This window comes from Carettochelys insculpta, chromosome 6 (assembly GCF_033958435.1).
Source record: "Carettochelys insculpta isolate YL-2023 chromosome 6, ASM3395843v1, whole genome shotgun sequence".
Lineage (NCBI taxonomy): Eukaryota > Metazoa > Chordata > Testudines > Carettochelyidae > Carettochelys > Carettochelys insculpta.
This window is the reverse complement of record NC_134142.1, coordinates 124,931,293-124,945,922: the sequence shown is the minus strand read 5'-3', so window position 1 is coordinate 124,945,922 and position 14,630 is coordinate 124,931,293. Positions and strand designations below refer to the sequence as shown.

Here is a 14,630-nt window from a genome sequence, read left to right as displayed (position 1 = left end):
GGAGATGGGACTTTCCTGTTTTGGAGGGGCTGTGCCAGAGCCGGTGTGTGGCTGGCTGGGGGTGGGGAAGGGGAGAGGGCACTGGCTCTGGTCTGGACCCTGCCGGTGGCAGAGAGGCAGTGGGGCTGGCGTGCTAACAGATGAGCCCAGATGTCGACAAGTGGAAGTGTCTCGTGAAAGAGGAAACCCGTGTTTGTTCACCAGGCCCTTGCGTCACCTCCTGGGGGTGAGCAAAGCAGCCTGAAAGGTGAGAACCTGCCCAGATCTGCCTTCCGCTGGCTCGCAAAGCCCCACACCGGTGGAGTTGGGGGAGGGCACAGAGGCGTGAGACCCCCTGTAAAAAGCAGCCCCTAACAAATAGCATGGGGAGGGGGGAAGTCAGGACTCCAGCGTTCTTTCCCCAAGCTCTGGGTGAGGGGAGGAGAGTGTGGGTTGGAGCCAGGATGCCTGGGTTCTCGCCCTGTCTCCGGGAGGGATCGGAGAGCAGTGTGGACCGGTGGCTAGAGCAGGGGGGCTGGTGGAATGGAGCTGGGGGGGAAGGGTTAGTTGCCAGGACTCCTGGGTCCTTCCTCCTTTCCACCACCGGCCCTCCTGCCCCTGCTGCAAAGGGGTGTTTATGGGGCAGTGCTCGCCGTGGGCCGCCAGGGGGCGCTCGGGGCGTTCCCACAAGCTGCTGTCCGGCAGGTGGGGGAGCAGCCCCCGCCCCCCATCCGGCTCGGTGAGGGGAATGGGGAAGTGGTGCTGGGGAGCGGAACAAGGACCCGCTCAGTCCGTCACGGGGCTGAAACAGGTAGTGGAGCCACGTGCGCCCGCGCCTTTCGGGGGCGGGGAGGGGAGAGGCAGACTCGCAGCCCCGCCCCGGCCGCGAACCCAGGAGTCCAGGGTTGCCTGGGGCACTAGGACCCGGAGGCGGAGGCGTGGCTGCAGCCGGGGCTGTCGGGCAACACCGCGGCGTGGCTCAGAGCCGGAGGATGTCGCAAGGGTCAGGACGCAGCCGGGAGCAGCTGGGAACCCAGGAGTCCGGGGCTGACCAGGTACTCCCCGCCACCCGGCCCCGATACTCCATACACCGCCCGTGCGCGCCGGACACCTGGCCGGCCGCTGCCGGGCTCGCTTCGGGTTGGTGCTGGCTGTGGCTGGGAGCCAGGACTCCCGGGTTCTGCCCCAGCAGGGGAGTTGGGGTCCGGGACTCCTGGGTGGGGTTCGAGTGGGGCAGCGGGTGGGAGCCGGCCCGGGTGGGGGCAGGGAGCCAGGACTCCTGGGTTCTGTCCTGGCAGGGCAGGGGGGTGGGGTGGAGGCAGGGAACCAGGACTCCTGGGTTCTGTCCTGGCAGGGCAGGGCAGGGGAGTGGGGCTGGGGGTGGGAGCTGGCCTGTGGGAGGGCAGGGTCAGGACAGGGTCCTGGCAGAGCGTGGGGGAGCACAGGGCACCAGTCGCTCTGGTGCACAGAAGCTGAAGCGAATTCCACATCTGAGAAGTTTTTTCCACTTCCATCCCTGCCCTGTTAACCCCATCTCCTCCCACCAGGCCAGGCGTGGGTCGAGAGCCTGGGTCACCCCCATGCTTCAGGGCTCCCCCCAGTGCAGTCAGGCAGCACAGCCTCACTCTGATGGGTGTGCAACTGTGTCTGGGAGCAGCCGGATGGGCCCTAGGGGTGGGATGCAGAACTGCTGGGTTCTGCCCCAGCTCCGAGAGGGGAGTGGGCGTGGAGCCAGGGCTGTTTCTGTCTCCCATAGGGCTGGGCACAGCGGGTCAAGGGCGGAGCTGGTTCTAATCTTATGGCCTTGGGAGCTCTCGGGCACCTTATCTCTGCTAGACCTTGGCCACTCACTCCACAGCCAAGGGATGCCAGGAGGCCCCACCCGGGGAAATCAGCTACGGTGGGCTGGGAACTAACCAGGACACTGTTGACTAAGGCGCCCCTCCACTCAGTGCTGGTCCCAATGCCCCAAGGGAGCACAAGGGGACCCAGCAGCGGGCGCTCTCCCTGGTAAGCAGGGTAGGTCCCAGTACCGCAAGGCAGCTTCAGGGGGCGCTGTGCTGCAGGGAGGGGGTGAAGCCAGCAGGGGGCGTTGTGCTGCAGGGAGGGGGTGAAGCCAGCAGGGGGCGTTGTGCTGCAGGGGCAGTTGCGCCAAGAGCTGAGCTGTGATTTTGCCCGAGAACAGTGGCCTCACAAGACCGGACCTGCCTGTTTTGTGCGTCCCTGCGCCCAGCTGCCCCGCCCAGGGTGCTGACAGGGGCTTTCCCAGCAGGGCTGGAGAGTATCTCTCTTCCTGCCACTAAGAGGCCCAAGGAACAGCCACGCCTGCCCCACCTTATGGCTGGGACTTGGGCACAACCAGATGGGACCAGCTGCTGCCTCGGGCGGGCAAGTGGTGGTGCCATCAGGCCGTGCTGCCTCCGCCTGGATCTCGGCTCCCCGGGGCTGGGGGACATGAAGGAGATGGATCACATCTGCCTGCCGCAGGCACGATACTGGCCGCCAGGTCGCTGCTGGTGCTGCTCACTCCCAGGGCCGTGCAGGGAGTCTCTCTGCCAGGCCAGGGCGGTGAGCTGCCAACCCCTGGTGCCCGCAGTGGTTTACCGAGAGGGCCCCGCGCAGCCGGAGGGGCCCAGCTGAGCGCTCCTGTCCCCCTGCTGGTTGCTGGAGTGTTGGGTGAGGGAGGGGATGAAAGCCAGGACTCCTGGGTCTACCCTGGCTGTGGCAGGGGCATGGGGCCAAGTGCATAGAGCAGCAAGAGGCAGATGTTAGGAGCCAGAACTCCTGGGTTCTCTTCCCAGCCCTAGGGGAGGGAGGAGGGGTTAATGACATGCAGCATTCAGTGACTTCATTCAGTGACCCTAAGGTGCCAATGCAACAGAAAAACTCAGCAATAACATTTCTGGGAGACACCACAGTGGGGTCAGCCCGGCCTGCCAGGGGAAAGCGCCCCCTGCTGGGCCCTGCCACCCACCCCTTGCAGCACAGCGCCCCCTGCTGGGCCCTGCCACCCACCCCCTGCAGCACAGCGCCCCCTGCTGGGTCCTGCCCACCCCCTGCAGCACAGCGCCCCCTGCTGGGCCCTGCCACCCACCCCCTGCAGCACAGCGCCCCCTGCTGGGTCCTGCCCACCCCCTGCAGCACAGCGCCCCCTGCTGGGTCCTGCCCAGTCCCCTGCAGCACAGCGCCCCCTGCTGGGCCCTGCCACCCACCCCTTGCAGCACAGCGCCCCCTGCTGGGCCCTGCCACCCACCCCTTGCCGCACAGCGCCCCCTGCTGGGCCCTGCCACCCACCCCTTGCAGCACAGCGCCTCCTGCTGGGTCCTGCCCAGCCCCCTGCAGCACAGCGCCCCCTGCTGGGCCCTGCCACCCACCCCTTGCAGCACAGCGCCCCCTGCTGGGCCCTGCCACCCACCCCTTGCAGCACAGCGCCCCCTGCTGGGTCCTGCCCCGCCCCCCCCCCCCGGTCCCTGCAGCACAGCGCCCCCTGCTGGGCCCTGCCCCGCCTCCCCCCAGCACAGCGCCCCCTGCTGGGCCCTGCCACCCCCCCCTTGCAGCACAGCGCCCCCTGCTGGGCCCTGCCACCCCCCCCTTGCAGCACAGCGCCCCCTGCTGCGCCCTGCCCCAGTCTTTGCAGCCCCGGGCCTCCCAAGAGAAGCGAACCAGACAGCAGAGGAGAGGGAGGTCTTGAGAAAAGCAAAGGGACCCACCAAGGTCCATTCCCAGCTGCTCTTTAGAATAGCCCTAATGCATATGGCCAGAAATGCTTCCTCTCTACCACAGAGGAGGCTGAGAATGGAGCTGCACGGGCTGTTCCCCATCCACCCCCGAGGTGGCAGCGTCCCAGTGCTGTAGGTGTACTCTTATGTGTGGCTGTTCCCCAGATGTCCCACCCCAGAAGTGGGCGATCCATCGACCTCCCATGTGCCTCTGCTACTTGCCCTGGGCTATTGTTCATTGTGCAGGGGTGACTGGCTTGGCCAATTGTAAATTCAAGGGCAGCTGTGCTTCCTGCTGGTTAAGAGGGACACAAGGACACAGCTTCCTTTCAGCTTTCAGCATTGTAGAGAGGAAATTGCTGTCCAGGCTGACTGTGGTTCCCAGAAGCCACAATGCTTGGGTGGGACTGGGGCATCCAGGATAGCCAAGCCATAAATTACAGCCCTGTGAGTCAGGGGTGGTCAAGTCAGGGCCTGGGTGGGGATTTGTGGCCCATGTCCTGGGGTCAGTAGGCCTCAGGATAGCAGGAGGCTGGGAGCCAGGTGTCTGGGAGCCCTGTGCTGGAGGCGTATCTCGAGGGAGCCCCGTACTTCCTGGGGAGCGAGAGGGATGCAGTGCAACAAGAAAGGTTTGATCAAATAGCAAAGCTGAGCTGGAGCAGGGCAAAAATCTCCCCCACTGGCTGCAGGGGGAGCCTCTCCCGGCACTAGTTGTTTATTATGGCTGCGGGGGGGCTGTGAAACACTCCCATAATCGCACTGGTCAAATGCAGCTGTTGACGAGTGAATCCACTCTCAGGCTCCCCGGACCAGCCTCTGGGAAAGCTCAGCCAGGCCCTCAGAGCTCCCTTCACTTAGTAGTCTCCCTGGCAGGAAAACCAGGCAAAACGCCCCGCCGGGGTTGGCAGGCAGGAACTGAGCCCCGCAAAACTAGGCCAGTCTCTCTGCACAGCAGCTCAGCACATCCAGCCTTTGTTGCGCTTGCAAGGAGCGACGGTGTATTCGTGCCTCTTGCTATGTCCGGTGGTGCGTTTCCAGGCACGCTGCTTTGCACGCTGTCTGGGCATGTGGCTGGTGATCGTCTGATGGTCTTGGGTGGGGTGGATCTTGTGGAGGACACCAGCTCTGTGGGGTTGGGATTTTTACAGCAAAAGATGAATCCCAACGCTTCGTTGCTTCAGCACGAAACTGAAATCCAGCTAAACATTCGCAACTATTTTATATGGCGTCCGGATGTGGTTTGTGTTTTCCCAGCTGCGTGAATCCACTGGTGTTTCATTGAGCCCCATGAGTGGTAGGATAATTTGCCTTATTTGTGATGGAAAAGTTATTCCTTCTCTCTTATTTAGCCAGGAGCGCGATTCTGATTCTGTTCTAACGGTCACAGCAACGCGCTGGTAAAGTAAGATCAGTTTCCAGCCTGGTCAGGTGATTTGGGGGTTGTGATTTATATCTACAAAATTATAAAGTGCAACACACGGCTGGTCTAAACAACCAGCGTGCAGTAGTACCGAATACAAGCGAGCTCTGGCGTAGCTAAATCAAGCTCAGTTCTGGGATGCTTTGCAGCTGCCAATTTTAGTGCCGATGTTGGGAATTCAGCAGAGCCAGCGATAAAAACAAAGCAAGTCAGGTCTTGGAAAGCCCACAGTGAGAGGCTGTTTTGCCCACCGGGGTGTGGCTGGAGGGAGCGACAGGGATCAGGCTCAGTGGGGGTTGATCCTGCTTGAAGCAGGGGGCTGGACTGGATGACCTCCTGAGGTCCCTTCCAGCCCTGGGATTCTGTGAACGGGGTTTCTGGTGTTTTCGGTGCGAATTGGCACCTGGACAGGTGGTGGCTGGGTTCGCATCGCGCTGCCTTTGTCAGGTGCAGCTCGAAGGCTTTCAGGGTGAAATGGGCCCCCTCCTTTCTGTGCAACTCATCTGTTCCTTTTTCCTCTTCCACCGGCTCAGCTCAGGGCCCCGGGAATCCCTAACCCCCTCTCCCTTCTCCCCGCAGGGCCTGATGGAGCAGGGCCAGGGCCGCCAGGTGTACCTGGTGACAGGTGGCTGCGGGTTCCTGGGCTCCCACCTGGTGCAGATGCTGGTGGAGCGCTCGCACAACGTGGCTGAGGTGCGCGTCTTCGACCTGCAGCTGGATCTGGCCCTGGGGCAGCTGGGGACAGGTAAGGCGCAGGGGCGGCCCCTCCGAAAGGAGGGAAACTGAGGCAGACGTTGGCTTCTGGAAAATATCACCCAGCACCCCACTCCCCGTGCTGTGGGAGGGCAACCGGAGGGGGGGGCCGTTGACCCCATGTCCCAGGAGGAGTTCAGACCAGCGGGGGCCTTTGCAGCACAGGTGCTGACACACTGTGGTCCCCCGCAGGGCTGCTCCCTGAGACGCTGCTGGCTGCAGGCTCCCTGCGAGCTGGGTGCTGGGGCGGCCGCCCAGGAGACAGCCAGGTGCCGCCCAGCCGACAGCAGAGCCCCCAGCCGGCGGCATGTATCTCTGGGTGGTGCACGTCCGCACAAGCCTCGGTGCACGAACAAAATGCATTCTGCCCACAGCAGGAAAAACTTGGAGGGGATGTGGGGGGGTTGTGCCCCCCCGACATCTGTCTGGGCTGTGCGGGAGGGCTGGGCCCTGCCAGGTTCTTCATCTGCTGATGGGGGGCAGGGACCCACCTCCCGTCTTGGCTCTGCTGGAAGGGGGCGCTTGTGCCCCTGGATACTGGGGGAGGGGAGATCAGTGTAGCTGGGCTGAGGGCCCCCAGCACCAGGCTCGGAGCGTGTCCCTGGGACCTGCCCATCCCCATCTCACTGGGCTGGACACCAGTTCGGGGGTGGGGGACCCTGCGTTCCCTGCCGGCTCAGCTCTAGTTCTGGCTCTCAGCTGGCGGCGCTGGGCCCTGTGTGCGCCTCACAGTGACGCTGTCCTGTGTCCGTCCAGGGACCTGTCCTGTCACTGGGGCAAAGCACCTCACCAGCCCTTATCCCTGGTCCCTGCGGCGTGTGAGGGGCTTGGACCACGCTGGGTGCCATGGGGTCCACTCTGCCCCTGAGATCTCCCCGTCGGCCCCTGAGTGCCCTGAGCCCAGAGGTGCCACAGGCCAATGGGAGCTGGTGCCAGCGGTGGGATCCGACCTGAGGTGCTGGCTGGGCATCGGCTTTCCTGCCAGAGTCCCATCCCAGAGCTCTCTGCCCTGCTGGGTGGCAGAGGAGAGATCCTCCCCTTCCCCCGTCCCGGGCAGCTTCCGACCAGCAGTCCTGCCCACCCCCCACTGGCTTGGGCTGGCTGGAATCCCACATTTGCTCTGCCCTGTCTGACCCCTCCTTTCGCATCCCCTCCACCCATCTCTCCCGCCAGCTCCTGAGATGTCCTGCCTTGTGTGTGTGACACTGGTGGGACAGGTCCCGGGGAGTTGCTTCCATCCGGCCGGTCCCACGAACGCTCCTGGGGAGCCTGGCGCCCCTCTCCTGCTTGCTGAGCTCCCCTCCTGGCTTCGCCCCCCCCGCCCCCACCCCCAGTCTGCACACACCGGCCAGCCAGCAGCTGCTGCGGCACTTCCCCTGTATCGGCAACGGCCATCTGCCCGTCTGCTCTATCACGTGGGGACAGAGCTGGGGGAGCACAGCCGGGCCGCAGGGCCATTCGGAGCACAGGTCTTCTCATGGGCGGGCAGCCAAGCCCCTGCCCCCACCCCTTCAACTGGGGCAAGTCTTCAGCTGCTCGGCTCCCTGGGAACCGGCAGCCCCGGGGCTGTTTTCCCAACACCCCTCTTCCCACCTCTTCTCCAGATCCAGGAGTTTCCTGGACACATTCCCCCTTGGCAGGGGGAGAACAGGGCGTACACACTGTTCTCCTGCCATTGTGTTTTACTGCTGCACCTACCTCCTGAAGCTCTACGGATCCCACCGCTCACACCAGCTGTCCTGTCATTCAACAGTCTCCAGTCTGCCTGGGGGCCAACTCAGACAGATCTCTGGGCAGAGGCTTTCATGCTCAGAGAGCCCATTGCCCTGGGGATTCCTCCAGGAGCACCCCCTGCCCCGCTGCCCTGCCGGCTCCTGTGCTGTTGCGGTTACTGGATTACCCTTTGGGAAAGCCAGGCAAAGTGCAGAGGGAAACTGAGGCACACAGGGGTATCATGAAAATAACATACCGGCTTCCAACTTTGTGTCCCATCTACACGGCCCCAATTCCCCCGTGACCACCCGCATGTGAACACGTACAAGGAAACCACAGGCTTTCTCGTCCCAGCCTGGCCCCTGTCAGAGGCTCGGTCTGCACAGGGTGATCTTGGGGGTAGGGTGGGGGAGGGGCTGCCCTTGCTGGGGAGATCAGATCGCTGTGGGGGGTTTCTAACTCCAGCTGCTGCTACTATGGGTGAGCCCAGAACAATCGCTCTGCTTTGTGAGAGTCATGCACTGAGTGTGCGCATGAGGGATGTCGGGGGAGGGGTGTCCGCTGCTCCCCAGTGTGGGCGGGAACCCCAGTGTCCTGCCTCCCACTCCCTGAGCGCTCAGCACAGCTCTCTGGGGCGCCTGGCCTGAGTTCTGTCCTTGGCTCAGGGAGGGCAGTGGGGTCTAGTGGTTAGAGTTGGGGTGGGGTGGGGGGGATGAAGGGGCTGGGAGCCAGGACTCCTTCCTTCTCTCCCTGCCTGTAGGAGGGGCCTGGGGTCTGGTGGTTAGAGCAGAGGACTGGAGCCAGGACTCCTGGGTTCTCTCTGGTGGTTGAAGCACAGGCTGGTGGGGAGGGGGCACGAGTGTCTGTGCTCCAGCAACTCTCATGCCTGCAGTTAGTCCCAGCCACGTGCCTGGCCCGTGTGGAGAGTGGCTCCCTGCCAGGACCGGCTCCTGCCCTGGACTGGCACCACGAGAGGAAGCCAAGAGCACCGGGGTCCTGCCCAGCTGCTGTTTGTGGGCCTGGGCCTGGGCCCGGGCCCGACTCCGGACTGCTCCACCTTGGGCCCACTGCCGCCTGCCCTGGCCCTGACTTCTGACTGGAACCTGGTCCCACAGCCCCAGTCCACACAGACCATGACTGCCGGCACCCCAGCAGTGTGGGTCAGGCGTGAGGGGCACCAGCAGGGTTGCAGCGGGGAGCCCAGGGCTGGGCTGGCAGGGGCTGCGGGTGGGGTGTGAGGGGCAGACGCTGGCCTATTTCTGAGAAAAGCCATTGGAAAAGCCTGGCTCTGCAGCGCGCTCACTCGCTCCCTCGGTCTGTAAATCACGGCTCCAGTTCGGCTGCCTGGAGGGTTTCCACCGGATTCCTGAGCAGAGCCAAGTAAACAGCAAATCAAATTTTCCGAGCAAGGGGAGTTGAGAAATAACCTTTGGAGCTGCCGCCCCCCACACCCCGGGAACCTCCCCTGGCTGCGGCACATGCCTCTGTCTGTCCAGCTGGCGGGCGTGTCGGAAAGCGCCTCCGGGCCAGAGGGAAGTTGCCTTCCCCGCACGGCCCAGGCACACGCGATGGGGAGAGGGGTCAAGTGGCACCTGGATGGAAACGGAGGAGGTAGCTGGCACCCGGGAGCCAGGAATCCTGGCTGACACCTGGCCCGGCTGGCAGGAAAGGGGATTGGTGGCTGGAGTCACATAGGGAACCCAGGAGTCCTGGCTTCCAGTTCCCCCACTCTAACCAGTAGCTCCGATTCTCCTTCCAGAGCCTCATGTGGAACCCAGGTGTCCTGGCTCCCAGTTCCCCCACTGTAACCAGTAGCTCCGATTCTCCTTCCAGAGCCTCATGTGGAACCCAGGTGTCCTGGCTCCCAGTTCCCCCACTCTAACCAGTAGCTCCCATTCTCCTTCCAGAGGCACATGTGGAACCCAGGCGTCCTGGCTCCCAGTCCATCTTTCCATTAGCTCCCATTCTCTTCCCAGAGACATGGATAGACCCCAGGAGTTCTGGCTCCCAGTTCCCTGCCCCACCCCACAGGCCCCATTTCTCTCCCAGAACCAGAGAGAGAACCCAGGAGTCCTGGTTCCCAGCCCCCCCACCCCACAGCAGGGAGAGAACCCAGGAGTCCTGGCTCCCCACAGCCCCAGCCCTCTCCTAGGGGCTCTGTATCTGTTTCAGAAAAGGTGGCGGTGACGCTGATCCAGGGGGACATCAGTAACCCCGCTGAGGTGGGGGCCGCGGTGGAAGGAGCTGACCTGGTGATCCATGCGGCCAGCCTGGTGGATGTGTGGGGCAGGGTCCCACCCCAGAAGATCACAGAGGTGAACGTGCATGGTAGGGAGAGCGGCTGGATCTGGAGTGGAGCACAATGCTGGGGGCGCTGTGCTGCGGGGAGGGGGCAGGACCAGCAGGGGGCGCTGTGCTGCGGGGAGGGGGCAGGACCAGCAGGGGGCGCTGTGCTGCGGGGAGGGGGCAGGGCCCAGCAGGGGACGCTGTGCTGTGGGCGGGGGCAGGCCCAGCAGGGGGTGCTGTGCTGTAGGGGGTAGGGCAGGCCCAGCAGGGGGTGCTGTGCTGTGGGAGGGGCAGGCCCAGCAGGGGGCACTGTGCTGTAGGGGGTAGGGCAGGCCCAGCAGGGGGCGCTGTGCTGTGGGAGGGGCAGGCCCAGCAGGGGGCGCTCTCCCCAGCAGCTGCACTTCTTCAGGCTGGGAGTCGGCTGGAGCTCGGTGACCACCAGCGCCCCCTTGAGGCTCAGCCTGAAACTGCAGGCAGCGTGTCCCACCCTGTGAGCCTGCTGGGCCGGTGAGCACAGGGGTGCCTGACCTGGGCCGGCCCCTTGCTGCCAGGTTTCCGGTGGCAGAGCCCTGAGCGGTGGGGAACCTCTCCTGTGCTGCCAAGGGACCTTCGAGCTCTGTCCCAGCCCTGGCTCATGGTCCAGGGTGGGCTAGACCCTACCCAGCCCAGGGGCCTGCCCCAGAGCCCCCCTCTGAGTAGCAGACCGATTCCCTAGCTGGGCCTGGCAGGGGCAGAAGGGAAACCAAGGCACAGAGCTGGTGTAGACCCTGGAGTCCTGGCTCCTAGCTCCCCCCACCCCCACAGGGCTGGGCTTGCGGGGCAGAGGAGGTGGCTCTCCGGCCCAGTGGGGTAGGGGCTCGGAGACCTAATTCACTCCCCGTTTTCTGTTCCCTCTCCCCCGCCCCCACCTCAGGGACCAGGCACGTGATTGATGCCTGCATCGAGCACGGGATCCAGTACCTGATCTACACCAGCAGCATGGAGGTCGTGGGGCCCAACACCAGGGGGGATCCCTTCTACAGGTACCTGGCTCCTGCTGCGACTACTAGACCCTGCGCCCCTGCCGAGAGGGGGAGAGAACCCAGGAGTCCTGGCTCACAGCCCCCTCCTGCTCTAACCACTAGACCCCACGTCCCTGCCGAGAGGGGCATCCCAGGCATCGTAGAAGTTAAGGGCCCCATTCTTTACCCCTTCCTGCTTGTGGTCTCTGGCTGCCACCCACTTCAGCTGGTTTCTGCCACACCCAGGGCTTCCCTCAGGGTTCCCACCCTGCCCCCATGGTAACCACTGCAGAAAACAAACACTGTGCGGATGGCAGCCCTGTCAGGTCACATGAGTCCTGGCTGCTGTCCCGGATGCCTGGGTCCCCTTCCCATCCCTGTGCCCCACCCTCCTCACACACATCTGCTGCCTTCCTGGATGCCTGGGTCCCAATTTCATTTCCTGCAGCTTTTCAGGGACAAGCAGCTGTGGCTGCTGATGGGTTTTTTCCCCACATGGCCAGGGCCCCTCCCAATGTGTGTGCAGTGGGAACAGCCGGTTCCCTGCAGCGCTGCCAGGGGATGTATCACAATTCCATCCACAGCTTGATGCCTGCGGGGAAGAGGGAGCTGCAGGGGGGAAGGGGGGCATAACCCACAGAAGAAGGATGGTGGGATCCCAGCAGAGGGGGAGGAGCGCTAATGGAAGGGATGTGGTCTGCTCAAGCTCCGAGCAGAGGATGGTTGGGGCTGTGGGATCCCAGCAGAGGGGCTGGGCAGGGAGAGTGTGACCCTTCCCCTGAGTGCCAGCATCTCGGCCCCTGCAGGGGAAACGAGGACTCAGCCTACGAGGTCCAGCACGAGCAGCCGTACCCGCTAAGCAAGGCACAGGCCGAGCGCATGGTTGTCGAAGCCAACGGGACGCCGGTAAGTCCCACCCCCCCAGGATGGGCAGTGGGATGTTGGCATGGGAGGGGGGTCTGCGGCCCACACTCCCCGGCAGGGAGGAAATGGGACCCAGGCGTCCGGGATGAGCCCACGATGGACCACTGGGGAGGAGAGAGCTTGGGATGGGCAATGGGACCCAGGCATCTGGCGCTCACCCCCCGTCTGCCGCAGCTGGGGGGCAGCCGGCGGCTGGTGACCTGCGCCCTGCGCCCCACGGGGATCTACGGGGAGAAGCACCCGCTCATGAAGGAATTCTACGAGAAGGGTCTGCAGACGGGACGCCGGCTGCTCCGGGCTGTGCCGGTCAGCACCGAGCACGGCCGGGTCTATGTGGGTGAGTGACAGCGGGACCCCTCCCCTGCCCCACTGATGCCCCTCAGCCCCGCCCCGCAGCCCCCTGCTTTCCCAGATCCCCCCTGCACACTCAGCTCTGCTAAACCACTTTATGGGGGGGCCGTGTGCCTGTCTGCAGGGGGCCGTCAAAAGGGGGCTTGGTCTGGAGGAGGGAGAGTGTGTGTGTGTGTGTGTGTGTGTGTAGTGCTGCCCCCTGCTGGACGGTGTCGTGCATGTGTTGGTGTGGCTGGTGCTACCCCCTGCTGGACGGTATCCTTGTGTGTGCACACGCATGCATGTGTGTAGCACTGACCCCTGCTGGAGGGTGTGCATGTGTGCACACGTGGGGCAGTGCCCCCTGCTGGAGGGGGTGTGTGTGTGTTTGTGTGTGTGTGTGGGTGGCACTGCCCCCTGCTGGAGGGGGTGTGTGTGGCGGGGGGCAGTGCCTGCTGCTGGAGGGTGTGTGTGTGTGTGGGGCAGTGCCCCCTGCTGGAGGGCGTGGGGGGGCAGTGCCCCCTGCTGGAGGGTGTGGTGTGTGTGTGGGGGGCAGTGCCTGCTGCTGGAGGGTGTGTGTGTGTGTAGGGCAATGCCCCCTGCTGGAGGGTGTGTGTGGGGGCGGGGGGCAATGCCCCCTGCTGGAGGGTGTGTGCGTGGGGCAGTGCCCCCTGCTGGAGGGACGCGGTGCAGGTGATGGTGTGTGGCCTGGGGGTGGGCAAGACGGTGGGCCCGGGCTGGGTGCTTGACCCCCCTCCTTGCCTCCCCGCAGGCAACGTGGCCTGGATGCACATGCTGGTGGCCCGGCGGATGCAGGAGGCCCCGGCGGCCATCGGGGGCCAGGTCTATTTCTGCTACGATGCCTCCCCCTACAAGAGCTACGAGGACTTTAACATGGAGATCCTGGGCCCCTGCGGCTTCCGGCTCCTGGGCTCCCGCCCCGTCCTGCCCCACTGGCTCCTGCACTGCCTGGCACTGGCCAATGACCTGCTGCGGCGCCTGCTCCGCCCCTTCTTTCCCTACGCCCCCCTGCTCAACCCCTACACCCTGGCCATAGCCAGCACCACCTTCACCGTGCAGACGGACAAGGCCCAGCGCCACTTCGGCTACCAGCCCCTGTACACCTGGGAAGAGAGCCGGGCCCGCACCGTGGCCTGGATCAAAGAGGTTGATGCCCAGAGACAGGTGGGGAAGTAGGGTGGGTGAGAGGCAATCCAGGCAGCCGGGTTTTAGTTCAAGCCTTGCAGTGAAGCCAGCTCTCGAGAGAAGGATCCCGATCCAGGTGTTCCAACTCACTGGGCTCAGGGACAGGGGAGCAGTGAATTCATATCTGGGGTTTTCTGCCGTTCCATGCAGGTGAGATGGAGTACATGGATCCAGATCTGGGTGTTGCTTTGGGCTTACTTCCCTCAGGGCGGGGGATGTGGAAATCTAGATCCGGGTTTTGCTTCCAGCCCCAGATGTCAGAGCAGGGGATGTGGAAAGCCGGATCCGGGTTTTACTTCCAGCTCTGGGTGTCAGAGCAGGGGACGCGGAAATCCAGATCCGAGTTGTGCTTCCAGACCCGGGTGTCAGAGCAGGGATGTGGGACTCTGGGTCCTACCTCCTTTGCTTTGATCGCACCTCTGCCCTGGCAGTGAAACAGGCTGTGTGGAACTTCAGTCCAGATCCAGGTCTTGCTTCCAGCCTGTCCCTCAGTGCAGAGATATTTGCCAGTCCAGGTCTTGTCCCGTCCCTGCATGTGGTGGACTCACTCAGGTTGGGATCCTTATCTGTGTGCTACTCCCGGAGTCCAGATTTTCCTTCCACTCCATATGCATCACTGCAGACAATCCCACTCCACTTGGATCCAGGTCCAGATTTTGTTACCATCCTTGTGACTTGGCTCCGTGGGGTCCACATCTGTTTCTACTGATCCTGCCCCCATACACAGCTGGGAGGAACCAGCTGTCCCTGAAGGGGTCTGGACGGGGGTTCCCCTCGACCACACGTCACTGCAGAGGAGGGTCAGATGGCTGGACCCGGATCCTACTCAAGAAATCTGGCTCCTGGATTTTCCATTCACCCCGGCGCCAGGTTTGCATCCAGGTGCTGCTGCCGGCGCCATTGAGGGAGAATCCAGTTCCAGCTTTGGATTCCGTCGTCCCCTCAGCGGATCGGACTCCGGATCCCTGTCGCTCGTCAGTGAATCCAGCTCTGGGTTCTGCGTCCAGCCGAGTGCATTAGTGCGGAGGGTGTGAGCCTATGGTGCGGTGGTGGAGGGGCAGGGGCAGGCCGGAGCCCAGGGTGCAGGAGAGGATTCTGGCCTGGGGGAGGGGGTGGGAGGGGCACAGGGGCTGGGAGAAAGCTGTGATCTGGGGAGGGGGTGCAGCGGGTTTGGGTGGTGACCTGCAGTGGGGAGCAGGAGGGGGAGGGGCACTGCCTCTCTGCACCTCCTGCTGGGGAGTGGGGGACCCAGCAAGTCAGCTGCCATGGTTGTGCTGGGGGTGGGGTCAGCACACAAAG

General features: G+C 63.9%; 1 protein-coding gene across 1 annotated transcript; it reads left to right on the top strand.

Moving 5' to 3' along the window:
- The first annotated feature begins 979 nt into the window (after positions 1-979).
- On the top strand, positions 980-14,423 carry HSD3B7 (hydroxy-delta-5-steroid dehydrogenase, 3 beta- and steroid delta-isomerase 7). Its single transcript, XM_074998336.1, has 7 exons — positions 980-1,034; positions 5,698-5,863; positions 9,757-9,912; positions 10,784-10,892; positions 11,678-11,777; positions 11,970-12,132; positions 12,898-14,423. Exons 2-7 carry the CDS (start codon positions 5,704-5,706, stop codon positions 13,320-13,322), a joined length of 1,113 nt encoding a protein of 370 aa, XP_074854437.1. The 5' UTR covers positions 980-1,034; positions 5,698-5,703; the 3' UTR covers positions 13,323-14,423.
- Positions 14,424-14,630: the final 207 nt, after the last annotated feature.

What these genes read in the sequence shown, in the direction of transcription:
- HSD3B7 (XM_074998336.1), top strand. Translation starts at nt 5,704, where the DNA reads ATGGAGCAGGGCCAGGGCCGCCAGGTGTACCTGGTGACAGGTGGCTGC. An exon ending in CCTGGGGCAGCTGGGGACAG is followed by an intron (nt 5,864 to 9,756) that starts GTAAGGCGCAGG and finishes TATCTGTTTCAG; the next exon opens with AAAAGGTGGCGGTGACGCTG. An exon ending in GCACGGCCGGGTCTATGTGG is followed by an intron (nt 12,133 to 12,897) that starts GTGAGTGACAGC and finishes GCCTCCCCGCAG; the next exon opens with GCAACGTGGCCTGGATGCAC.